This window comes from Pezoporus wallicus, unplaced genomic scaffold (genome assembly GCF_028554395.1).
Source record: "Pezoporus wallicus isolate ANWC-B61680 ecotype Strahan unplaced genomic scaffold, APGP_CSIRO_Pwel_v1 scaffold_11491, whole genome shotgun sequence".
NCBI classification, from domain to species: domain Eukaryota; kingdom Metazoa; phylum Chordata; class Aves; order Psittaciformes; family Psittacidae; genus Pezoporus; species Pezoporus wallicus.
Window position 1 is genome coordinate 5,149,127 of NW_026642649.1, and position 26,468 is coordinate 5,175,594.

General features: G+C 39.9%; 1 protein-coding gene across 1 annotated transcript; it reads left to right on the forward strand.

The window, feature by feature from the left end:
* On the forward strand, positions 1 to 25,016 carry MRPL3 (mitochondrial ribosomal protein L3). The gene is made up of 9 exons (XM_057431489.1): positions 1 to 205; positions 1,213 to 1,304; positions 2,128 to 2,226; positions 5,868 to 5,967; positions 7,728 to 7,788; positions 13,713 to 13,821; positions 16,146 to 16,223; positions 17,358 to 17,435; positions 24,775 to 25,016. Exons 2-9 carry the CDS (start codon positions 1,251 to 1,253, stop codon positions 24,922 to 24,924), a joined length of 729 nt encoding a protein of 242 aa, XP_057287472.1. The 5' UTR covers positions 1 to 205; positions 1,213 to 1,250; the 3' UTR covers positions 24,925 to 25,016.
* The last annotated feature ends 1,452 nt before the right edge of the window (positions 25,017 to 26,468 follow it).

Genomic DNA, 26,468 nt, shown 5'->3' on the forward strand with positions numbered 1-26,468 from the left:
TAACGCTTTTTCCCACCACTGGAAAGGGGGCAGCTGGGCCTTATAGTGAGGCACATTGACAGTGCAACGTGGTGGCATGAGCATCTTTCTGAAGAGAATGTCGAGTTCCTCAGGAAGTCAGCTGCAGAGGAATACCAAGCTCAGACAGCCAGCAAGCTGTGCCCTCTGAAAGACGAGCCGTGGCCAGTGAATGAGTGGAAACCAGGTAAGAAAGTATCCCTTATGAAAGATCAAACTTACACTGAAATTGTTGTTGTGTTGTTGCATTCAGTAACACCAGGATTGTGTCTTGTGTTCTCCTTTTTGCTTTGACCTCCATCATCCAATACGTCTCCTAGTGAATAAGTAAGTGTAATATAGCAGTTCTTTATAAAGCCTTAAGAACCTTGTAAGAATGTCACTTTTAGCCAAGGTCAGCACTTGGCCAGTCCCACCGCTGCACAATAATAAACTAAGAATTCATCAGAACAGACTCCCTAGAATATGAAGTACATGAAGGTGAAAATGTTCCTGTAAGTATTGCTGGCCTCTGAAGGTGTAGTGTATAGTACATCCCACTACACTGCATAGAAGTTCAGTGATCCCAAAGTCTGGTGGACTAGAACATAACAGAAAGGTTTTGAGCCTTCAGAAGGGTCACATCATTGGACCCCAAACAACCACCTGACAGTCTGCGGATCCACAAGAAGATCTCAGGTGTGACAGAGGAAACTGGAACAAAGAGCGTTTTTCCAAACTTGAAAGCATTTATTTTTCATCTTGTGTTCTGTTTTTCATGCTGCAGACTTGACGGGTTGCCTTTGCTGTACAGTTACAGTGACAAAAACATGCAAAGGTTGGGATAGGAGGAACCTCCTACAGTAAACTTTGCAATGGTTTGGCTCTAATATTCTACATGGGTGTTGTATTTTCCAGACACACTCCTCCACCCCCACCCCCCCCAATTTAGTCTGAAGCATTGCTGCTTGTTCTAATCTTAATGGGGAACTAGTCTTCATGTTCTGTCAAACACAGCTGGAACAGATAGAACTTTACTGCGAGTGGGATTAAAATTAGTGATCATGTTATTCCAAGCCTACTCAAAGGGAGTCAGCAATGTTTTTTTCTCCTTCAACTCTTTAGGAACGATGGAAAGTTAATGAGACTTTGCAGGTTATGAGATGGGCTCTTTCAAATATTAAGTGTGCATCCATGTTCTGTTCTGATCTACAGATTCCATCAGAGTTGGTGTTATTGCAGTAAAACTGGGAATGATGCCAATATGGACCAAGTCAGGAAAAAAACATGCTGTCACACTGCTTAAGGTGAAATAAATAATAATGAATTTCATCTCCTACACTATATTCAGTTCCTTAACCAGAAGTTTCAGGCAAAAGTGAGATTTATCACTTGTACAGAGTAGGAAATCCCTAAAGAAAGGGAAGGTGTCTTTCAACTCTGCATACATGTACACCATGGCTATTCTGTTTATATCCCAACACCAGAGCAGTCTGCTTTCTGCCTCAGCTATGGAAGTGCTGCAGAACTGTGTGTAGTATTACTCAGGTGAGGGAAGATGGGAAGCAGCATAAAGCTAGCGTCAACTACCTCACTTCGACTTGGTTTTTTTTATTTTGCCACTTTCAGGCACTTCAGGATTAGTTCCACCTTGGTTTCTGAGCTTTTATAGCCCTGAAGCTGCTGCTTCGTATTCTGTGGCAGCTACTACTGTGTTGAAGCTGTTGCTGCCATTAGATGGACCACGGCTGTGAAGGACATCAGGTTTACAAAGCAAAGAAGCAGGAGTCAAAAATGTGGGTTCTTCCTGTATGCCTTGCCCCTGCATGCAGTAGGGGGTTTGCAGATCTTGCAGGCAAAAGTGTATTTGATTCCTAGAGCATTTATAAACATATCCTTTGCATTATACTCATGGGGCTTTTTTGTAAGGTAAGCCTTTAATTGATTGGAAAAAGAATGTCTGTGGTATAAAGGTATGCTTCCCTACCTGTAGGCTCTATCTCCTGTTATATTATATGGATACAAATGAAAACAGAGACTGACTTAGTTTCGCTTGTTTTGATAGTCTCTTGATATGTTCTTAAAGCATACACATCTGCTTATACTCAGATAAATACTGTTTTTCCTTAGGTGCAAGATTGTCATGTTTTAAGATACATTTCAAAAGAAGAGTCGGGTAAAAAAACATCTCAGCTGCTTGTTGGAGGCAAAAACGCATCTCCTTTTTCTGTAAGTGAACCACTTTGGGTGTCTTTGTTAGAACAGTTGTTTCTGTTGTGACTACAGTATAAAAATGGCATAGGTATATTTCTCTAAAAGATTACGTGGCAGGCACGCATGCTTTGGAATTGGTCATCTGTCACATTCGCCCTTGCTTACTTCCTTAATGTTAATGTCAATTCTTGGGTAAGAGAATAGCAAGAACTTCCTGGAAGTTTGGCTCTTGATTGTCTAGGGGAGGCTGTAGGTTTAGGAAGTTGCTTTGGTGTGTGGTATCCCATGCTGATGAAAGGGTCTGAAGGGCCATTAGCAGTGTAGGAACATGTGTGTTCACTATGTCTGTGGGGAAGCAATATGAGACAAGAACTGTGAGGTACCTGCTTTGATGGCCTGTTGTAAGCTTGCTCTGCTTCGTGGGTTGTTTAGAAGACATTGTTCTCTAGCTTACTCTTTTTTCAACAGGTCTGTTGAGATTGTTTAATTTGTATATAGTTTTACTGATGAATAGTTTAAGACTTCATGATTGTAGCTCATCAGCAGCGGTATCAAAACCATTCACTTGTTCAGACACCACAATTGCCTGATGTGGAATTCCCAGGCACGTTCAGGGGTTAAGGTTGTCTAGCAGAGCTGTCATTCCTGAGGAGGAAAACTAAGTTATAGATCAAAGCAGGAACAAAGCTTTCCCTCAAAGGATTGCACTATGAACCCTTATTTCTATAAAATACAACTTTTCACTTCCTGCAGTATCCTGACACTTACTTGTTTAATCTAGCGAGTGAAAAATAGGAATCCTGATAAGTTGGTGACTGTGGCTTTTTCAGCACATGGTGTTTCCCTTTTTCAAACAGTGTTGTCCCAGAACCTCAAAATAAACCCGTTACTTGCTTTTACTTTAGTGGAGGTGGGGAAGAAAGAGCTTTTTCCGTCTGATAAATCTGTTGGCTTTTATAGTATATTCTGATTTTGAGCAGGCTTATATTTTAAGGTATCTTCTATTCAGTGGGTTTATGCCAGGTTTCACCATCATTGCTCCTACTTTTCAGGTTTCTAGCCTCACTTCAGTCCATTTCAACTTTCCAAGTGTGACATTTTTCCTGGAGAAGTGACGGCTCAGTTTTTTCTTTCCTCTTAACCTTGGTTTAAGACGTGCAAGGCTCATGTGAACAATAGTTTTCAAGTTACATCTTGCACACTGGATGCCTCACAGCTGATCTTTTCATCAAGTCTTTGTTAGCAGTGTTTCAATATGTTGTCAGAGTAAAAATGTGCAGGAAGCAAGGGAGGTATATAGAAAATTTCTATTTACACAGCTCTCATAAACTCAGAAAATTCTTCAAAGCCAAACTACCTAAAAAGTCAAATCAAGGACTTTTTAATAGTTTGGACTAAGTTAAAGACTCTCTTGGACGTAACTTTTCCCAAGTTAGCTCCTATTGATTTGGTTGAACTTAGACTCATTTTAATAAAGAAATTCGTTAAATATCCTTAGATCAATCTGTGGTGAGGACCTGGCCTGAGACTGAGCTCTGTATTATTATTATTATTATTATTATTATTATTATTGGAACTGGATGATCTTAAGGTCCTTTCCAACCCTAACAATTCTATGATTCTATGATTATTATTATTATCATCATCATCATTGTATAAACTAGATACATTATAAGGAGGAATTTGGCATGCCAGTTTTACTTGTTAAGGTACTAATAAATGATTTCTTTCTGTGTTTTAGCTGCAGGTTTGAATCATTGCTCTCCTGTGTTTATATGTCTTTTTATGTATTTCTTTTTTCTCTGAAGTGTCTGAAAGTGAGAATGAAAAGGAAGCTGAATGATACTGTATTGTAGGAGCATTATCAGCTTAGCTTCTGTTAACTCCTCATAGGAACATCTGTCTTGCTGAGATTGCTCACAGTTACTGATTTTTAATGAATTCAATTTAATGATTCCCTCAGTAATTTTACTAACAAAGAGTTTCATGCATTTCTTCCGAGTGTCAAACTACTTAAAAAATTATAAAGGGGTATTGCATTTTTAGCAAGATTCTTTCTCCCTGTTTAGCTTGCTGGATGTCAGGCTGTTAAAAGTGAAGGATTTTTCATGATTTTTTAAATGCAATCCTGTCAGTGTCCTAACAATTTTGTTTTGTCAAAAATACTTGATACGCTTCCCTTCAGGAAGGGCATATCCATCGTTTTCCTGTAATACTGGGAGATATTGTTGGGATTTTTAAGAATAAGAACATGTGAGAGTTCACTCGGTGTTCTCCTCTTCAGTGCTGCTTTTTAGGAAGGCTCCGTATAGACTGCGTTGTTTTGTATGTAGAAATCCATCTCTCTGACTTGACTGTTTGAGGGTAGCTTGTTGTTGAAGTAAAACAGTGCAAGGCTGTAGCAGGACTCTTGAGATGTGATTTCTACCTTTCACTGTGCTTTTCCTCAGCTGTGGTAGCTCTTTCCAGACACCTGTACTGAGCACAGAGCTCCCCTTGCTGTCACCTAAGGCAGCAGTTCTACATAGCAGTGGAAGTAAAGGCTTGATATGTCGGCAGTTAGTAGAAAGGGGATTCATTTCTTTCTCATTCTTATGTATGGTACTACAGGTTAATACAGTTCTCCTCCATTGATGCCTCAAATTTTTGTGGTCTATGGGGAGGTGTATTTAGTTGAGGACTTTTCTTTTTAAAAAGGCATTTGAAGTGCTATGTGCTATGAACTCAACAAATCAGTCAAAAGAATCTCTTACCTCTCAAGGACTTTGTATCTGCACTCTTCTCAAATAAGGACAGCTTCATGAAGTTAAAATTTCTGCTGTGTGTCTAAGGCAGAGGTCATCATCATCTTGCACCCTCCTTCTTCACATTCTCCTCTGTTCTAGCACTTTCTGACAGATTTTTAAAACCAAAAGGAAGAGCAACATGTGCAGATAGTCAAAATAAACCATTTGAAAGTTATTAGCAATGTTTTGTCTGAACATACACACAATTATTTCCGAGAGAGAGAACTGCACAGAACCGCCGAGAAGTGAACCTCAGAGATGTGCCTCTCCGAGTGTGACAGGACTGTCAGGTGCTTAAATTGCTTTCTAGAACAATTCATGTGAAGAAAAATGAGCTGCGTTGTTTTCCTCTGGCCATAGTTTTCCTGCATCACTGTTGTGCATTACTGTGTACTTTGAACTTTGTCAGACTCCTCTAACAGGAAGAGCTCCCCATCAGTAAGTCAGCAGTAGTTTGACACTGAGTGTATCTTGCATATCTTGAAAATACAGGAATCAGAAACACGTTCTTCATTTTTCTGTCAAGATTCTGTGGGAAGTGAAGCATTTCACAAAGTTTCTCCAAGACCAGGCTGTATTTCTATGGTTTCGTTGGTTAAATCCAATAAATTCGATTCATGGTGGCATGCAACTCAAGTCATTAGAAGCTTTGAAAAAGAGAAAAGGCTTTTAAATGACTGCACAACTCTTGGAAGGTCATTAAAAAGCAGTAATGTGTTCTGTGTGTTCTAAATGATTGGTTTCCCTTTTCTGATCTTAGGAATCTTCATGTCTCTCTTGTTTATCCGAGGTAGCTGTAGCATAGTTAGTTAACAGAAATCCACGAGTATTTTAAGATCACTTATTCTTTATGGCTGCTCCTTGCTGCAGAAATCGGAGGCTACAATGGAAATTTTTAAAGAAGCTGGAGTACCACGGAAGCAGAAGGTGTCAGTATTTAATGTAACAGATGATGCCATCATTAAACCAGGTAATCTTTTTGAACTCCTAATGTTATATCCGCAATGATTTACCGTCTGCCGCCAGTAGACCTAAGCCAAGTTCTGATGTGTATTTCATTTTGCTGAAATTCTTATTTCTATGTCATTGAGCAAGCAAACCTTTTTCTTAGGGAAAGCTAAAACATGGGCTTTACTTTCCAGGCGATGAGAAGTAAGAGTTTTCCTTTCTTCTGGATATTACGTTTCCATTAATTAGAAAATAAGTCTGCTCTAAGCTAGTCGATATGAACATTGAGTTAAGAAATAAATGTCTGTAACCTTGACTGACTTGTTGGGGTAAACATGAATACATTTACGTGAAGTTCTCTTGATTCTCCTTATGAGGGGGGTACCGAGAATTTTGTGGTAATGTTTCTCAGGAGCCTAAATTACCAGTTTGAGGTTTGTTCCTTCTTGTGCCTTCAGAAGTAAGACTTATGGCTGTCATATATGGCATTTTTCTGACAGATTGCCAAGTAAAACACATTAAAACATGTTACAACAAACGTTCTCACTGCAAATGAATACTAGAAGTTTGGAGATTTACTGAAAAGTTTTATGTGTTTAAGGTTTTATTAGTGGGTGTGTTTAGGTTGCTTTCGGTTTGTGCTTTTTGAAAATCACAGGTATTTTCCCAAGAACTATGTATGGTTGGAAATTCTAATGTATTACATCTTTATTTGCCATTAGGGAAGGTTTTTTCAAAGACCTTTTTAAGAGAGTGCTGTATCTGATAGAAACCAAATCTGACATGAGAGAAATTCTGGACTGATATATGAAAACCTTGGGGTAAAGCAGAATTCCAGGTTTTCAATAAACCAATTTTGCAGCGTCCATATTTTGCATGTAACAACATTCATGTACGTGATTTTCTCTCAGTTGACAGGCATCTTACCCCAGCTGTGTATGGGTCATATAAATAGAACATGGAAGAAGATGAGGATTTTTATACTTGAGACTTAGGAGCGGTGTACATCATTTCAGTTTGTGTTCATAGAGATTTGCGAACAGCATGACAATGGGTGTGAACATGAAGAAATTCAAATGTCTGGTTTTAGTTGACTTAAAACAGGCTGGAAACTGTTAAAGATGCAGCTGCATGGATCTTCAGATTGAAGTTCATGAAATCTAATGAAATATGTTATCAATCCTGGATGAGTTTTTTTTTAAGCTGTTAATAAAAGGATAATGCAATTGGATGAAAGAAGAATTGCTGAAGGCAAATCTGTAATTAAAATTAAAACATTGATACTGCAGGCACTTAGGGGAATGAATGGAATTGCAGTCACTGACCTGCTGTAGCGGTAGTTCTGCTAAAGGTTAGTGTGTAGATAATACCCCAGTGGATGAAGCTGTAGTTCTGCCGCACTCTCAACACCTCGTAAAGTGCTAGTAGTCGTAAGTGGAGCATGTTCTGTTTTCTTGCCAAGTTGGTGTATTTGGAGTCCTAACTAATTAAGCATTTGGAGCTTTGTGTCAATTGGTCTAAAGTGCAACATATGAGTAAAGCCCCAGCCTTCCTTCCTACCCATCTGAACTTGGGTTAGGAACTGAGGAACATGCTTGAGTAGTGACTACAAAGCATCTGGTTTAGTCAGTGAGGCTTATAAAGAAGAACAAATAATATGTGAATAAAAACAAAGTTTTGTTTCCTTTCCTGTGACTGTAGTTATGCTGGATGTTAGTGACTGGGTAGTGGTTTGAGGATTTCAGCACTTGGTTGAACATGATCTCTCCTCTTCTTTTGAAGGTACTCCTTTGTATGCCGCTCACTTCCGCCCAGGGCAGTTCGTGGATGTTACTGCAAAAACGTAGGTACCTAATGATTTTACATGTACAGTTCATCTTTCAAATAGACTGATTGAATGCTTTTCTTCTCCCTCTACTTTGACTTGAACTCATGGCTCACAAAAGCTGAAATACAGTTGCAAGGGTAGGGTCAGGAAATAGGAGTTCCATTCAGTCACTGGCTCAGAAATACCAAAATCTCTTTCTCTGCTGAGGCTCGCTTTTGAACATGGTAGGTAAATAAATAATACTGTAAGGGCTGTGGTTCTGCATGTGCTGTCTGGTGGACATACACAATTAGCACGGAAGGACCTGACAAACAGCTGAGAAAGAGGTGCTCAAGGTTAGCATGGGCAAAAAGGTTTATAAGGCAGCATGTGTGGGGATGCGGAAGTGGGGACTAAATGCTGAAAGACATCAGTTCCCAGAAAGGCTGCTTAATTTTGATTTGGTGAAGAGATGCAAAAGAGGTATCATGTGGACCGAAAGAAGAGCAAAAAGATAGTTGAATACGTTTAGCAGGACCACAGAGCTGTCAAATTCATCTTTTTGTTTTCTCTCATTTTCCAACTCATCTGCTTGCCAGCAATGGCTAATGGTCTTTAACGTGGGAGGAATGATTTCCTCTCAGACCAATGCAAATGCCAAATTAGAGTGGTAAAGGGTGTCCAAGGATAAACTGTCATCTTGCAGCAAAGGCTAATGATGCCTCTTCTATTACGTCCATGATTTCCACTGCTCAGAACTCCTGTCTCTGTATATTCAGTGAAGTGTATTTTTAGTGCGTTGTGTTACAGTGATAATGTTATCCATTTGGTGTTGTATTTTGCATGTAATGGACATAATACCCAACTGGCCTTGTTGAAATATCTCCCATTGTAATTGTCTTAAATGTGTGTAATACTTACAAATGTCTACTGTGACTCACAGGGCTTTGTGTATATGGGGAAACCAACCACGACAGTGTAGCCAGGAGTCAGTTCTAATACAGCTGCACCTATGAGGGCACCCTCTTGAGGAAAGGAAGCAGAGGAGTTGACTGGAATTAGTACTTTTCTATGTCAAACTTCCTTATGTAATAATTAAATCTGATATATTATTCATTCAACTTCTAAATTGCATTCAGTGAGCAGCCTATATGAGACAATAGCTTGTTTGCAAAGCAAAGCACCGTGTCATTAGGAATACAGCCATTCCATGTAAATTAAATGTCGTGCTTTGTTAATGAGGAAAAGCTTTGTTTTTCTAGAAGCGTTTCAAGAACTAGGAAACGGGGTTTTCAGCAACGTGAAAGATACTGGTAAGCAGCCACAGGGTACTTATTTGTATTTTGCTATGTGTATTTGAAAATACCAGCAACCTAAAAACAGGCTGGGCTCTTGGGAATGTTCAGTGAATCCATCCTATCTTGTAATTTGTTATCTCTAATCTGTTTTCTTTAGATATTTATGTGATCCCGTTTGAGAAGTTAGCTTTTTGTCTATACTGCTGATTTTGGTAGCATATTACATGTTGTCCTCCTGTACAGGTGAAGGAGAACATTCTATAGCTAAAGAGAGATAATTTCATTCCTTTTTTATCGGAGGTTTTCTGTCAGTACGTATGTGCAGTCATTCCGGTCTTCTATATCTGTGGGTTTTAAACGTTTTTCTGTGACTTAACTCGCTTTCTGGTTTCTGCTTTTCATGTTTCTTCTTAATTTCTACTTGTCTAGAATGCTACATTTAACTCTTGGGCAAGAATTAAAGTATTTTAATACATTTCTGTACAGATTTCACAATGCCAGAGAAATATCCGAGAAATCTTCAGTGAAGGACAAAAGAAGTTATCTTGAGAATGCAATTGGGCTGCACTGTGAGGGAAAAACGAGAATGTGCTTCACATTAGACTTGTGTTCTGAACCTCACCTCAAGAGGAGCCAGCTTCTCCCTGCTGAACAAAGAGGGAACCTGGGGAGCTTTGATCCACAGGCTGAAATAACCCTTTGCATCTTAGTTTCTAAAATCCTGTTTTCAGTAGTGAAAGCTAAGATGCTGGTTACAGTAGGAAGCACAGTTTGACTTCCATTCCTTCCTCCATCAGTGTCCGTTTTCCTGATTCCAACCATTATGGACTTAAAAGATATAATTCCTAAAACTTCCTATCACTGCCAGTAAAGCTTTTAGAAATGTTTTTATATGAATATATACTTTACATATTGAAGATGGTCAGTAATTTTGTTTTACTAGAGGAAACACTGACATGCAATGTTTGAAACCATATAGGTGAAACTAGCAGAGCTGTTGAAAACAGCATTATCAATTCTAATTATTCCTTTAAAAGGGAGAGAAAGAGAACTGATGTCACCATAAGGAGGAGATAATATAGCAGAATATAAAGGATATTTTCATTTTTGACCAACTCCTGATGATTCCAATGAGGAAGATACCATTTTGCATGCTTCCTTCTGCCAAAATGTCAAGCAAAAATACTCTCCTTACAAATGAGCAAGCTTTTCTCAGTTATTGTGGCTTCAACAAAATACTTGCGCTACATTTCAGAAGTCTTGGTTAGCATCTTGTTTTGGTTAGTGAAGTGTAGGGTGGTTATTTATTAGGACTGTCTGCTTTTAAACTTTCCTTGCAGAAGTTTTGGTCTAAGGCTTGTGAAATGCTTTGATTTATTTATACCTGTGTGACGTAAACCACTTTCACAAAAACAGGAAGGCTAAAGATGTAAGCAGTTTGTTTTTATTTGGAATCTCATAACTTGTTCAGTACAATAAGAGTAGCTTTTAGAGCATTGACAGGCAGTGCATCTGCATGCTGTCAGTCTTCTGTAGTGCTGGTTTTTTTTTCCTTAGCACTTACTTTCAGCAGTGTAAGAGCTCAGTCCTTATGTTGTATAGCAGTCTGTAATAACAAGGCTTTTCCTTGGTGCTTCAGAGATCTGTTTCAAAATTGTGGAAAGGCTTGGTGCCTTTTTTGGGACAGAAGTAAACTTCAGAATTCCTGTGGCCTGATGATCTTGCTTAGCCCTGATATGCTTTGGGCACTGTTGAGAAGCACTTCTCTCACAGACTGTGCTTCTGTGACCTCCCTAAGCTGGCATAGTAAAGGCTGCTGCCCAAAGGGGAGGTGGTGCTTGCTCCTACAGAGTTCCCATCCACCTTCTATCGCTGGTACTGGCATCCTGAATTGCATGAGGACCAGTGTGGGTTGGTTTTCAGCTGGATCAGTTGCATACCCTGGCTTGCTGATCGGCTGAGTGAAGTTCTGCATCAGTAGAAAGATGTCCAAACTGTGGGGACGGGGAAAGGTGGGACCATGCCTTACAGCAGTAGCCCAGCAGGGTATGGAGATGGAGTTGTGTTATACCTCCTTTTCCTGCCACTTCACAGCCAGTTTCATGAACGTTTCAGGACCTCAGAAATTTTGTCACTCCAAAGAAAAAGCCAACAATAGTTTTGTTTGAAATGTGCCAGAATTAAGTGGTGATTCTGATGGGTTTATGGTTCATTTAAGCTTTGTAATTAACAGTGTAATCTGAGCCTAAAAGTATGCTCTGCAATTGTCTGAAGTTATTTGGCTAAGTACTTGGAATCCTTTTCCTCTACAGCATCTGAATAATTGTCTTTTAAATTAGCCAGGTTTGAAGAGTTAGCAGCACACTAAATTGTTCCTTAATTAGAGTTCTTTATTCCAGTAGCTTTCTAAATGAAAGTTGTCTTATTAGGTACTGGCATTTTACGTGTATCAAACCTGGAAAATGAGGTTTTATACAAAATTAGGTGCTTGACCTGAACAGCTGCTTTCTCGCAGGTCAGATTAGAACAACTGTGTGTAATTAAACTCTATTTTTTATTCTAGAGAAAGATTCTTTTTCTTTCATTTAACATTTGTGTCTTAGTTTTGTGTCTCATCATTGCTGCCTGTGGCTCCTTCCTGAGGCTCAGGTAATCATGCTTCAGTGAAGCTAAGTAAAACAAGTGAGTGAATTCTATGTAGTGAACAACAGTGGCATTATACTTGTCAAGTCTAATAAAGACAGGTCTTGTGCGTGTGGTTTTTGTTCAGATTATGGTGTTTAATGTTGCCGTTGTCAGAGCCAAATAAGTAAGTCCTTGATTCAAGCCAGGACAACAGGCAGAAGGTGTTTTAGCAAGAAATTACAAGTATAAGCAGGACGATAAACATTCTACTTCAGTACACTTCAGTGTATTAATAGTTATACTAATTGTGTTTAATATCTGGTTATAGATTAAGATCCCACTTTGACAAACCTTCATGTTTTCTGAAAATACCAGAGCTTGGCAGTGCCATGGCTGAAAGCACAAGTATTTTTTAAGCCTTTTTTTTCCTTTACAACTACCGTATTCATCACTGCAAGCTTTTACTGTAAGTTGATGCCTGAGAAACTGCTTAACAGAGCATTGCATCCTTCAGGCTTCTGTCTTGTGTTATTGATCCTGGGCAACCCGGGTCCTTCCTCCCACAGAAGCCTTCAGCTCCCTTGCATAGCCTTGACCCTCTCCATATCCCAGTGTTGCACCACCATCTGTTGGCCTGGAAGGACTCTCTTGCTGGTGGCAACCATATGCATGAATTGCCACCTGGCAAGCCAAACAAGTGTATTGCTACTTTAATCACGATTTAGCATTTCCTTAGTTATAGGAAACTATTCAGGGCTTTTTTTTTTTGCCAGTAAATCTTATTTTAAACAATTACATGTCTTCTGTGTCAAATTTAACTGGAATTGACCACTAGGTTCTGAGCAGGGAAGGGGAAACCCAAGAGACAGACGCCATTGTTGTACAAGTCTTGTTTTCTTACGTTTCTGTGGCTTTAGAGAGTCTTTCCTTTTTGTGGCTGGTTTGACTGTGTTGTGACTTGCTCTGAGCAACTGGGTAAGCAATCGGAGGAGAATTCTTCAAGTGGAAGAGGAAAGAACCCAGTTTTTGTGACTGTTGGTGTTTTCCACATTTGTATATTTATTCGAGTTTTTAATGGCAGTGCTTTTCTGATCAGGGGACTAAGCAAAATGTAGCCCCTATATACAGTGCTCTATGTGTGCTCATATCCAGCCGGGAGGTCCTAATGCTTTAACAAATAGGACTAGGACATTGCAAAGTGCATTAGCAGAGAAAGGATTTCTAGACATTGGAGGAAAAGGATCATCTTGTGAAACTACTAAAATAATTAGCACTGCCATAAACCCTGTGGGCTGACTTTTCCTTTTGGAAAGGGGTAATGCCAGTTTAAACACACACTTTAATCGGCTTTTCTTTTATGCAGTAGTGGGGCAGTTTTTCCTATTGAGTCTGTCACCGCAGTAAGCTGAAAACTCCCAAAGCCAGTAATGCCATCATGTGCCTCAGTGATTCAGGAATGGACTCTGAAAATCTTTTTATTTGTTGTGGTGCTGGGTTAGACATTATTTGTCAGATGGGTACAGATCACTAGAGCTAAATATTTTCATTACACCCAAAACTGTTTTCAAGCGGTTAGTGTATTATAGCGTGGAAATGTTCCTTGGTTTATTTTTGTGCTAGTCTGAGCAGCCATCTCTTTCCTCTCTTGGTGTTATTAAGTTTTGGTATGTGTTATTGAGCAGTTGCTTTTTATTCAGGTGTTTTGGTTGAAGTTTTGTTTGTTTGCTCTGGTGTTCACTTGGTGAAAGCTTCACTGCAATACCCTGTATTAAGGACTGTCACAGCAAGGAGCACTTTGTTAGACCTTTTGACTATTTGGCTGTCTTCTAATGCTTCTTATTCTGTAAAGCAACTTTTAATTGTTGCACTAGAACATGTTTAAGATATAAAATACAGGTTTATTTATTTAATACATTCTTCTCTCTTCTGGGCTTTGCAAAGGTAAAAAGATCATGAGCCTGACTAAAATGAATGCTATTGCTGGAAACTTGAAGTCTTACTAACCCAGGTTTGTTTGTTAATGATTTTTCTTTTCAGAATTGGTAAAGGATTTCAAGGTGTCATGAAAAGATGGGGCTTTAAAGGCCAGCCTGCAAGCCACGGCCAGACAAAAACTCACAGGCGTCCTGGAGCAATATCTACCAATGTGAGGATTCTCATTTCCTGTTTCAACATTCTTCAGTGTTTTTAGAAGTGCTTACAAAAAACGAACACAAAACAATAGTTAGCTGTTACCATCTACTCTCTGGTAGTAGGGGATCTTAGCTCTTCCAAGGGAAGTACAGAACCTGTAAAATGAGCAGTGCACATAGCTGTTCTCTTAGGCTTTGATTTACGAGTATTCTGTGTTGCTGGTAAGCAAGCAAAACCTATTTTAACTGAGCAAAATGTGATATTTTGTGGTATAGCTGAGAGAAATAGTCTTAATGATTCAAAGAATGTTCTCAGAATCTTTCATCACAGCATTTATAGATTGGCAAGGCTTTAAATGTTATTTAATACTGCAGATGTCGTAGTATTCTTCAGGACCTCAAAGATTGCTTTTGTCACCTTGCCTGGCTTGTGTAGCTGCTTAATGAACTCTTAGCTTACCAAAATAGTTTGTTGATTTTTAAGTATTTTTTAAGTAGAGTACAAAGTAACATTGTTAGGTTTGAAACTAAAAATGATACTAGTTTAAAAGCTCTTTGGAACAGATTCATTTAAAACGTTGTCCCTTTAAAAGCTGCACAATATTAAGGCTGAACCAAGAGGGATTTTTGCAAACTGGCGTTGTTACGCAGCATCAAGACCAACTGAGTCGCAGCACTGAACTTGAAATGTCTGTGCTTTTCTTAGAGAAATCAAAATAAAAATTAAACGAGTATTGTTAATAATGCTCAAGAGAATAGTAAAAGCAAAAAGGCAGCAGAAAATGGAGTTAAAGTAATTGAGACTGTGAAAGCATAAACTACTGATTTATAGTCCTTCATTTCTGCTGGAAAATGAATTCTATACCTAGGCACTGTTACCTCTGAAGGCTGCAGAATGTAAATATTTGAACATACACCACTTTCTGGTTTAGCAGGTGGAGTTCATTTTTATGAGACAACCCCTCTTTAGTTTTCTTTAAACTTTCCTAAGCAGTAATGCTGGATGTAATTTCACCAAGTGTCTCGAATTGGAAATAATATTGGGAATAGGTGTGATGGATGAAGAGGAAACAAAGTGAAAGGATGCAAAGGGGGAAAACAATGCCTCCATTTTTACTTTGCAGTGTAGTGTTGGCCACCTCGGATGTTGTTGTAATCCTGGATTCATCAGTACAGAATCCTGTTCCTAGGACTTTATTGCGGCCGGTTTCCGGAAGTCATTATTTTTAATGACGTTTAATTATTCTTAATGACGTTAAACCCACAAAAAAGCACCACACAAAAAAGAAAACCAAACCCCATTATTAATTAATAACAGAGTGGTGCAGAAAACTGAAACAAGTCCCTCGATAATAGTGTGGAATTTACTGCACTTCTTCTTGCCTTTGCTTTTCCACCTTTGTTTACTGAGTTATACCCAGCCAAAAAAACAGATACAGAAACCTTCCTAAGCAATAGGAAGGAATGTAATTAAAAACCCTGTTCTCAAAAATACATGCTTTTAAAATAAAATCTGGTTTACATCACTATAAAATTGAGCGAATCACAGGGTGAAACAGGCTGGAAAAGCCCTTTAAGCTCACCCAGTCCAACCGTTCCCAGCACTCCAAGGCCACCACTAACCCATGGCACTGAGGCCTTGTCTCCACGCTGTGTGAACACTTGCAGGGACGGTGACTGCAGCCCTGCCCTGGGCAGCCTGGTCCAATGCCTGAGCACCCTCTGGGGAAGGAATTGTTCCTCAGCTCCATCTAAACCTGCCCTGGTGCAGCTTGAGGCCGTTTCCTCTTGTCCTGTCCCTTGTTCCTTGGGAGCAGAGACCGACCCCACCTCACTACAACCTCCTGTCAGGCAGTTGTAGGGAGCGATCAGGTCCCCTTTTATCTTGGGTTAGGGAGAGGGGGAAGCTGCAGTATTGTCTTCATTTTGGCAGACTCCCAGGGCAGGAGTGCTCTGAAGATGTGTTGGTAGCATCCACAAGTAGTTTAAACAAATTTCCCTTTGCTGCAATCCATGCTAGAGGTGAGTGTTTGGTGTCGATTTTGCTCCGAATCTATACACAATAAGTATTAATCAAAGCTACAATTCCTCTGTTGATACAGCAGTATTTATAGCAATTTTATGATTGAGGTAAAGTGTTTCAGACAACATCTAGAGTAATATCTAACCTCCAGTAGGAGGTATTTAAAATGCTAGTCAATAGTAGATCCTTTCAACAGTACATGTTTTCAGCATTGGAAATACCAGTAGATTTTTGTTGGTGCTCCTCTTTGAGTTTTTAAGTGTACCTCCTGCAGTTACCTTACTTTTTTTTTTCTTTGGTCCTGTTTTCGTCTAGAAAGCTTCCAAAGTTTATCGTGGAAAGAAAATGCCTGGTAAAATGGGTAACATCTATAGGACATCTTTTGGATTAAAGGTGAGTTCTGAGTATACTAGAATTTGTATAACCTGGTTGCATTGCCAAGCAATGGACTTAGCCATGTAGCCTTGTGTTGGCGTACTGCCTGTCATTCCTGTCAGAATCCAGACAGGAGTATTCATTAGGGACTGTAGTGACAGGACAAGGGGTAATGGATTAAAACTTAAACAGGGGAAGTTTAGATTGGATATAAGGAAGAAATTCTTTACTGTAAGGGTGGTGAGGCACTGGAATGGGTTGCCCAGGGAAGTTGTGAATGCTCCATCCCTGGCGGTGTTCCAAGACCAGGTTGGACAGAGCCTTGGGTGACATGGTTTAGTGTGAGGTGTCCCTGCCCATGGCAGGGGGTTTGGAACTGGATGATCTTAAGGTCTTTTCCAACCCAAACCATTCTGTGATTCTATGATCTTGAGCTAAGCAAGCTGGAAAGACAAGAGCAGCAAATGTGTCCTCCTGTCTTCTTGTTGGTCACAAGTTATCTGAACTCCCTTTGCGTATGGGTACCCTGAGAACTGGAATTTCAGGTGGTGCCTCCACATCTGTTGTGTTGTTTTTCACTGTATCCCTTGACTTCTGCCTTTCAAGTGGGAAAACAATCAGGCTTTTGGTGACTTTCAGTTAATGTTTTCGTGCCTGTTTTGCTTGTTCACACCCAACCCAAGTCTGAGTTGTTTGAAGTCCTAACTTTTTCATGGTCCTCACTTTCAATCTGTCCAGATTCTGATGTGTACATTGCTGCAGCAGTTCTTGGGCTTTTACAGCTACTATTCTCTGTCTCTCAAGGCAAGCTCTGTAGTTTACACAAAAAGCATGGTAGCCTCTAGTTTACTAAAAAATATTCTGCTGTTACAGGGAAAACTTGGGTGCTTGATTGGTATTACACTGAACAAAGAGCTGCTTGGCCAAATACAGCCTGATCACAAGCCCTTTAATAGACTCCTGCGTTAGAAAGCTGTGCACTCAGAGTAGCATCTGACTGAATTCCGTAGCAAGCTTAGGCCTCTACAGAATAATCCTCTTGCCCACACTGCCACCTCCAGTTAATCAGTTTGTGCTTTACAGGACTATTGTTTGTAAAACTGGGAATATATAAACCAAATAAGCTCAATGTCTGCTTGTTTTTTTCCCTAGGTGTGGAGGGTCAACACCAAACATGACATTATTTATGTAAATGGGTCTGTTCCAGGTCACACAAGTTGTCTGGTGAAGGTATGTTTCCTCGTTTCAATTTACTGGTGTTGATGGCTTGTAAGCTCTCTACAGCTTTTCTTGCAAAACAAATGCTGGTTGAATGCAATCTTCATTTCTTCAGAATCTCATCTTGTACTATTGAATTAAAGGGCACTAGGGTCAGGTCTCTAAAGGAGACCACTCTACTCTAAACCCCTTGTTCTTAGCTTTACACTGGGGTTGCGCACCCCCATAGCTTATGTTAAAGCAACGGAGTTGCTGTAACCCTGTGCTGTTTCAGGGCTAGGTGCATTCCCTTTTAACACTAGCCTGAGTCAATGGTGAGATTACAGAGTTCATCAAGCTCGCATGTTTTGAACTGGTTTATTGTGTTCTTGATGTGTTTTTACTATGGGCATCCATGTTTCTGTTATGTATTTTCTAGTTATGAAGCTGAACTCCACGGTTACTGAGCACTAAGTAAAACAAGTTTTCAGATTAAGTGTTTTACACACAGAAAAATGAACTTTATCGTTGTGTTCCACCCACTGGAAACTAGGCCTTTTTTGTCTGAGTGAGGTATCTCTAAACTACTTTGATTGTAACGTCCAGCCCAAGCCTGGAGATTGCATTACACATTTCTCTCCCAAGATAGTGCAAATCAGTTAACAGATGTCCAGGAGAAGTAGGTTTCAGGATAACTTTAGGAAAATTGCTGGGCATGACCATCAGTGACATAAATTAAGACTGTAGTTTTTAGTGGTTTTTCGTCCCTATATTGGACTGAATGACCTTTTCTTAACTGTGTTCTAAATGTTTTATCTAATCCCGAGCCGTGAACCTGGTTGCTATATGTATTAATCTGAGTTTTAATTAAGTGTGATTTTGTTGTAGGGTGTTACTTTTAAATTGCAATGTTATGTATGCAGGCAGCATAATCTAGCTAAAAAAATTAGTAACATTTGATACCCAGACTTTATTCTTTGATCTTAATAGCACTTTTAAGCAAGAGCTAATTGTTGCAAAAGGTTGTGCATCTTATTTTCCTGATCATGCTGTTAGAATCCATGCTTACATGATTCAGTGGTGACTGCATGTACATACCTTGGGCATCTTCCCTGCAAAGATACACCACTTTATGAAGCCATTAAGCCTCTGAATAGAGTACTTCTACCAGCTCATAAGTTTTATTCTTAAATACACCATGAAGGTTTATTGAAATCAGTGTCCCCTTGCTGTTCAGACACTGCACACTTCCTCTTGGAAAAGAACCTACTGGAAGTGTTGCGTGCTTTCTCTCATGATCAGGTAACTTCCACCCTTTTCTTCCACTTCGTGTTTTTCTTCACTCAGATATTACTCTTGCCTAGGCTGGAAAACATCCCCCCTGAACACCTTGTATTTACTGTGTTTGTTCTGATAGCAGTCTTGCTGTTAGCTTGAGCAAGTCCTTTAGGCAGCAGTACTGCCTTGTTAAGAGGAGATTGCTGGTCCAAGCCATCTGAGCATACACAGTAAAACAACCATGTTGACAGCTGTGGTGTGAAGAGGGTAATGGACATTGATTGACATGGCAGTCAGCTGCATACCCTTTAAGTGGTTTTCCTGTCCAGCAGTGATTCTGTTGGATTCACTCATCATGGATGATGATTGGAACTTTATCTGAAGACCAGAAGTTGTTGTTTGGGTTTTTTTTCCAGGTAAATTTAATCCATCAGTATTAACTTAGTGGTACAAGGCACTTTTCCTGACTGCTTTGCTGATCCTTTAACATTATGTCTGCAAGGGACAGAATCTGTATTAATTATATTTGTAAGTTACCTGTATTTGAACATGTTTCACGTCATAGTTATCTACAAGTTAGAAGCCAGAGTATCTTCAAGCGTGCATTTTTGCATATGTATTTTAGAGTTGCAGCTAATTTAATTAATGAGGCTTGAGGATCCATGGGAAGAATGAGGGATGAAGAGCTCTTTTGACATAACACAATATTGGAAAGATGTCGACCAAAGTGCTGCAGACCCAAACTTCCATGGCTGGGTTTTCTTTCTCTGTTTAATCTTGCTGCACTCATGGGGTGGGTTTAGCTTGTTTCATGCCTTTCTTCCAGGCATTTTTCTTGTTTGCATCTAGACTTTGACTTTCTATGCATTGTAAGATATTTGGGTCTTTATTTGGGGAGAGAAATTATGGGATATTGGCATTCATAATTACTGTTCATTCCACTAAATGCATGCCTGTAATTAGGTAGGACTAATGTCTAGGGTATTTGGATCTGTCTTTGAGCTCTAAAAGTGGAATATCTCATAATACTTTTCTCTTTGTGTGTCTCTTAAAAGGAAAGCATTTATGTTCAGTACCCACTCGGTGTTGCTTGGTAACCATTAAAACCACAGTGCACCTTAAAGCATACATTTATTTTGTATGTTATGTATTTTTGGAAACTCAGTGCCTCAGCACTGTATCCAGACGGAGATGAAGCACTTCAATTTGTGAAGTTTCATTTTCAGCAGTATAAAAGTGCAGAATAGTAGGATTGATGGATTCCGGATTTAATTGGAAATCAGGTTTCATTTGTGCTGCACGCTGAAGCATGCACGTAAATCACTGACATAAGTAATGTTTCTAACCAACAGGAAAACTAATGGAAAAAGCTTACTTTAGCATGGAATTCTTTCTCAGTGACGAGGTCTAATAAAATGAAGAAACTTTAGCGGTCTGCTAGGGTGTATGGAAGTTTTCCGTTATAAAAGTAACATCACAGAGTAAGCATGTGAAAATCGGCATGTGCCTATCAAGATAGCCTGCCTCAGGTAATAAAACCTATTTCTCTTGGTGTATCTCAGATCGGGGCCTGTAGTTGCCATCTGTGGTGTCGATCCTTTAGGGAAAAAGCAGCTAGTTTTTCTTTTGGAAGCTTATGGCTTTCAAGTTTCTCTCCCAGCTATATTACCACAAAGTTCTCTTCTCTGTCAGCTCAAGAAGCACAAGAGTAATTCCCTTTTCAGGTAGATTCTTTATAATGGAGGGGATGCTAGAATGTGATGTTTTATAATTCAGGATGCTATAGTTTATCTTTGGTGGTTTATACCTATCTTAAGTCACCTGATTCGGTGTCAATCACTTTGAATATATCACTTGTAGAGAAAGCAGGAATTCTGGCAGAACTTGCAACCCATAGGAGTTGCTTAGCACGTTAGCTACTGAGCTGACCCTTTTGTATGCTAGAATTGAGTTAAACTTGAAGTACGCTCCTGCTTTAATGTAGTATTCTGCTTGAGCTGGTAACTTTTGCAGTCTTCCCTTTGCATGTGCTGTGCTCAGATTGTGAGGACATGCAGGACTAGTGTGATGCCTTCACTTCTTCCATGTTTCCCTGTCCCTTTCCTTTGGGTGGTGAGGCGCTGGCACAGGTTGTCCAGAAAGCTGTGGCTGCCCCATCCCTGGCAGTGTTCAAGGCCAGGTTGGACAGAGCCTTGGGTGACATAGTCTAGTGTGAGGTGTTCCTGTCCGTGGCAAGGGGTTAGAACTGGATGAGCTTAAGATCCTTTCCAACCCAACCTATTCTAGGATTCTGTGATTTTATACCTTGGGCACCCTGATGGATTTGTGTGGAGTTTGTGTTTGTTTCTTTAAGACAGAGTAAGGCGGGTCAGAAATGAACATAATTCTTGGATTCAGTTTTCTGTCTAGCTTCAAAATTAGCAGAAAAGCGGAGCTAGGTAACGTATGACACCTGAGGAGGTTGTTTCTGACATTCTCTATATTTAAACACATTTTCCTGTTCAGCAAACAACTTGCCACCTTTGCTATGATTGCTAGCACAGTCTGAAGCTATTTTAAGCTGTAAATGTGAGTTCTGACTTAAGCATCAACTTTTAGTGCGCGTTTATGACCGTATTACGTATGTTGTGGGAATTGATGACTGAATCTGTATTCATTTATACTGTTATGCTGTCGACATATGGGCTATGCATATTCTTAAATTACAGTGTCTTAATTGTCTACAGAACCTTCTGTGACTGTTTTAAAGATTTAGTGGCAAAATCCCAACCAGCTCCAATTTCAGTTTTCTCTAGTATTTTTCTTAATATAAAAACTTCACAGAGAATATACCGTAGTTTATATATCCTGCTATATATACAGCTTATTTGTAGTATAGTTTACTGTAATATATAGCAGCATTAATACAGAAGTTGAGCAAGCCCACTGATTCTGTTATGTTGAATGCTTTTATGGAATGTAATAAACAGATGGGCTCTTGGCCTAACTCCTTCTACGGGTGAGAGCTAAAATCACTGGATTTTAGGAACATGGAGCATTAAAACTTACTCCTTTATTAGGAATGCTCCCAGAAGGTTACTGGGAAAACGGGAAGAGCTGTGCTGGATCACACATGCTTTTTGTCTGTGTCCATGCTTCTGTAGGCAAATGTAACTGCTGCTGCATACCGTGTAACCCCTTTGTCATACTGTGACATGATTGTGCAGGAATGTGAGGAAATACCTCCAGGAGACCTTTGGTATGCTGCACCTTCATAAATGTAAAGGGAGTCATTCAATGATTCTCTTGAGAAGACAGATAAATTACAGCATGTTTTAAGTTGCTGGTTGGTGCTTTCAGAGTAAATTTCATGTAAAATGAAATTTAGTTCTTCATTTTGATGGGAATAATAGTATCTGTCTAACAACTTTTGAAACTTGGGAGAAGGAGGTATATTCGTTCAGTTTAATAGTGATGCTCCGAGATGGTGCTCCAGGAGTCAAACTGAAATTGCATTTGAAAGCAATGAATGTAGGAGACGATGGAAAAAGAGCAGGACTTTTTGCCAGTCAAAAGAAATACTTTGCCAATTATACCAATCAAAAGAAAGAGCAACTCAGAATAAAAGCATTTTAATATTGGATGTGGCTTGTACTTCTGGGATCTGTCAACCCTTTTGAGGAGTTTCGAAGGGGCAAAATGAACAGTATTGTACTCCCCTGAAACAATGGTCTGTTGAAAAAGTTCCATGTGAATCTTAAAACTGCTTTAAGAATTCTCCTTATCGCACAAGAGGCACTAGCTTCAAAATGCCACTCAACATTAATATGTAAAAGACAGTGCTAACAGCTGACCAGAAATCTTACATTCGTTTAGATAGAACTAATGCAGGATTAAGGTTAGGCTGTTGGTTTGCTTTCAGTTAAGCGCAGATGTGTCACTCTCAAGCCCTGTGATAAGAAGTTCATTTTTTTTTCTAGGAAAAGAGGGGGGAAAAAAGGAAAAAGATGGGGAAAAAAAGGAAAAAGATAGGAGAACAAACATTAAAATTCCTTTTGTTTTCCTGGTGTCCAAAAGTGCCTGTAATGACACAGCTCGTATGTAACAGCACACATTGTTTAATGATGGGAATAATCCAAAATAGCAAAACAGCCACGAAATACATTTTAATAAGATATGTATGATATGTCATCAGAAATAAATAATCTTCCTAATGTTACTGTAACTTGTGTAGAGGAGACCATAGGGGGATTTATTGTTGGCAAAGAAGGGTTATGATGTGTAATAGGATTAGGGAATGAAAAAGAAGTGAGCAAGGGGAATAATATGTAACTGATGAAGTTGTTAAAATGTGTTTTCATGTAGCAGAAGAAGCGGCAGCGATGTATGAAAGGGAAGGATGACTTCTTAGCTTCAGCAGCTGAGTTGGCACTGTTGAAGCTGCCTCACAGGGTTTCCTCTGAACTCGCTGCTGCTGGGGCTCTTGCAGTTGGACTTGGACGTCAATCTCACTTACTCCATGTCGATAGATAGTATGAGTTGCTGCACAGGTACTTCAGTAATTCTGTGGGGCAGTTTACAAGTATATAGAGAATCCTGTTCAGACGGAGGTGGCTGCTAAAGGAGGAATCCTAGAATGGTTTGGGTTAGAAAGGACCTTCAGATCATCCAGTTCTACCCCCCTGCCATGGGCAGGGACACCTCACACTAGACCATGTCTACTTGAAAAACTGAGTAGCCATCTTAACCAGTACAGCACGTTGAGCCTCTCACCCCCTCTTTCCTCGCAAAAGGTTTTCTTTTGTTTATTAAACCTGCATTTAGAAAACTGGAACTCCTCAGGAGAGAAAAACCTACCAAACAAGCAAAACAAGTTTGCCAGAAGCTAGAGTTTAAGTCAGATTTATCGTGCGCTTCATCTGTAGGAATCCTCATGGACTTCGGGAAAAGCTCAAGTAATAGCAGATATGAATTTGGTGAATGTCGTGTTGTCAGAACGTTCAGTGGGCATAAACTTGTTTTATTTCATTTCTGGTGTAAGTCACAATTGTCCTATGTGAGGTTTGTGTGCAGTCAAGCAAGAGCAAGCTTCCTGTTCTTTAGAAGCCCACTACGAAAATAAGAGGGAGAGCTTATCTTCTCCGTACTAAAATTTGGTCTAGTCTATTTGTACTTTCTTTTTTAATCCAGTTGAATATAGGGGCTGAAAGGGATTCTTACAGCTCGGGAGGAAGATCGCGTGTAACAATAATACAGAAATGAAGAATTTAATATTAAGTCAAATCCCATCTCCTGAGAATCGGTAGCTCTTTTTCTGCAGAGATACCAGCTTTCTATCTTCTCCCGCAGACAAACTGCTTTTGGCTGATAATTCCAGCTCCTCATTTTCTTCAGAGATGATTGGAGTTTCAGGGGCTAGATTTTAAATCGCTCCCCATATAAAGAGGTCAGGAAGGGAAAGGGATTTCTCTGTGGCTCTACAGTTCTTGGAAATTAACTTTCTGAAAGCCTCGTGGTTGGCAAACTCGGGTACTGATGCCTGGGTGAAGAAGTTCAGATGGTCAACTCTGCCGTAGGCAGAGGGCCTGAATGCAGCACATGCACGTATCTCTGCAAAATGCGTTGCTGTAGTTTGTATTGTAAATATCAAAACATGTTTTGGCCGTAGAAGAGGCGATTACACCGTATAATGTCACTTGGTATGTCACGTAGGAAAGAACTGGGGCATAGAAACACAGTTTAAATGAGCCATCCTTACACACGTTTGTATTAATAATACTTTAAAATACTGATCAATGAATTCATGAGGGTAGGCTTTGATTCTCTCACAGTCGTGATAAATTTATCACACTGATAAATTCTCCTTGGGTTTTTTGTGGGGTGTGTTTGCTGGGCTTTTGAAAACTTCTCCATGACGGGTAATGTTAAATTCAGTAGCTGGGCTTGGTGCTAAAATGACTGATGATAATACCTGGAATTCTTCATCTAAACAAGTGTAATGTGAATGCTGTTGGATGGTTTTTTTAATGATGCATGCAGATGATTTCTTTGATTTCCAGTGTATCGCTTCTTGAAGATCTTCTGTGAACCTTACCCTTCTCCTCCTGCTTTTTAGGTCAGAGACAGCAAATTGCCTACTTGCAAGGACCACAATAAAAACCCTCCGTTCCCCACGTTTTTTGCTGATGGAGATGAACAGCTACCAGAAGACTTGTATGATGAGGACGTTTTCCAGTTCAAGGATCCATCTGTCACATATGCATAGCGTTCTTTACGTATTTGAAAGCACAATTCTGTTACTATCATGAACTTTGCAGTGCTGTATAAAAGTAAACCTCTGAATTGCAGTTTGGCTAACTGACTTGAACGCCTCCTTGCCGTTTTGGTCAGGTGATAAGTTTCACCACTGTCAATTTTGAACCTGTATTTAAAACAGCAGGAGAGTCAGAGGGGTAGGTTATAAAGCACACCAAAAAGTGGTCTTCGATGATCTTCTGTCCTCTGTCTCAGGCTGTGAAAACTTCCACTTTACTGAAAAGGGCTGTTCTGAAGATGGTTCCATTGAGTTTTCTGAATGCTACAAACTCAGTTTCTCTTTTGTTTCCTTTTTTGTGGAAGGTATTCTGGCCAGCTCTGATCCCTCAAAAAAACTTCCAAATCCGCCTTGGCATCTGGGGAGGGGGAGGAAATCAAACAGAATTATGAAGAACAGTCCAAAATAAAGCATATGAAATGTGTTGCTCTGTGGCAGTGTGAGCTTGGTTTGTTTCCTTCTTTTCACCAGAGCTCTTTCACTCCTTGTGGTTTAGTGTTATGTTGGGTTTAATGTAGAAGGTTTTCTAGAGGAAAGATGATGTCAACCGCTGTCTGTCTCTTCGGAGGAATCTGGCAGTGTGTGTGGTGTGGGGTGTTGGAAGGGAAATGTTCAGTAACAAAGCAGCATGAAGACTGCAGCGGCCGCAGCTTGTTCTGACCTTCACTGAGGATCCCTTGCATGCTCTCTAGAGAGAGATCTCCACATCTACAGTTGTCGCCGTATTGCATTCTCATTTGTCTTTATGGTAATGCTTGTTTTCTTCTATCCCACTGATCAATTGTGGTTAATCCCAGCTGGCAACTAAGTACCGTGTAGTCGCTCACTTCCCACCTTGCCCCATGGGATGGGGAGAATTGGAAAAGAGTAATAGCTGGAATCAATACACTCATTTTCTTTTTCATCTTATGTGTTTTACTGTTTATAAGTGTGACCTTCTGAATGCTATAAATCCTCTCAAGTACAGAAGCAAGTACCTGCATACCTGTCAGTGCCATCTGAGCACACGCTTAATGCTTGCAGTGGTTCAGGAATTTGCAGTGCAAAGCTGCTGTTAATACTGTGGCAGAGCTGCCTGCTCGTCTTTGCAGCTTCATCACAAAACGTCACATTCCTAAAGACCTTACTAATGCTATCCAGTTTAAAAGGTGATTTCCTTGGTGTCCCTCAGGCACTGAAGGTGTTCCGATTTGGTTTGTAGCAGTTTGAAGAAACCACATGCCATCTTAAAAAAGCATTATAGGGTATCCTCTTGACTGGATTCAGTTGAACTAAGACAATCCGAATGAGTGCATCAGAATGCTGAATAGCAACGTCAGCTTCATGCTTCCCCTTCTTCATCGGCAACGCAGGCTTTGCAAGTGCAGGCATCACACACACAGCGCCAATGGGATGCAGAAAGCTCATATACATAGCAACGTGTTGGCCATCATACCAGTAATGAGTGCAGCCTGTGAGCTGCTCCAGATAGTTGCCATTTCCTGCAGAGGTGTTTG

Excerpts from the sequence above, each read along its gene's own strand:
- MRPL3 (XM_057431489.1), top strand. The coding sequence starts at position 1,251 with ATGATGCCAATATGGACCAAGTCAGGAAAAAAACATGCTGTCACACTG. Across the intron at positions 2,227-5,867 it reads AAAACGCATCTCCTTTTTCT|AAATCGGAGGCTACAATGGA; the intron begins GTAAGTGAACCA and ends TCCTTGCTGCAG. Across the intron at positions 16,224-17,357 it reads GGACATCTTTTGGATTAAAG|GTGTGGAGGGTCAACACCAA; the intron begins GTGAGTTCTGAG and ends TTTTTTCCCTAG.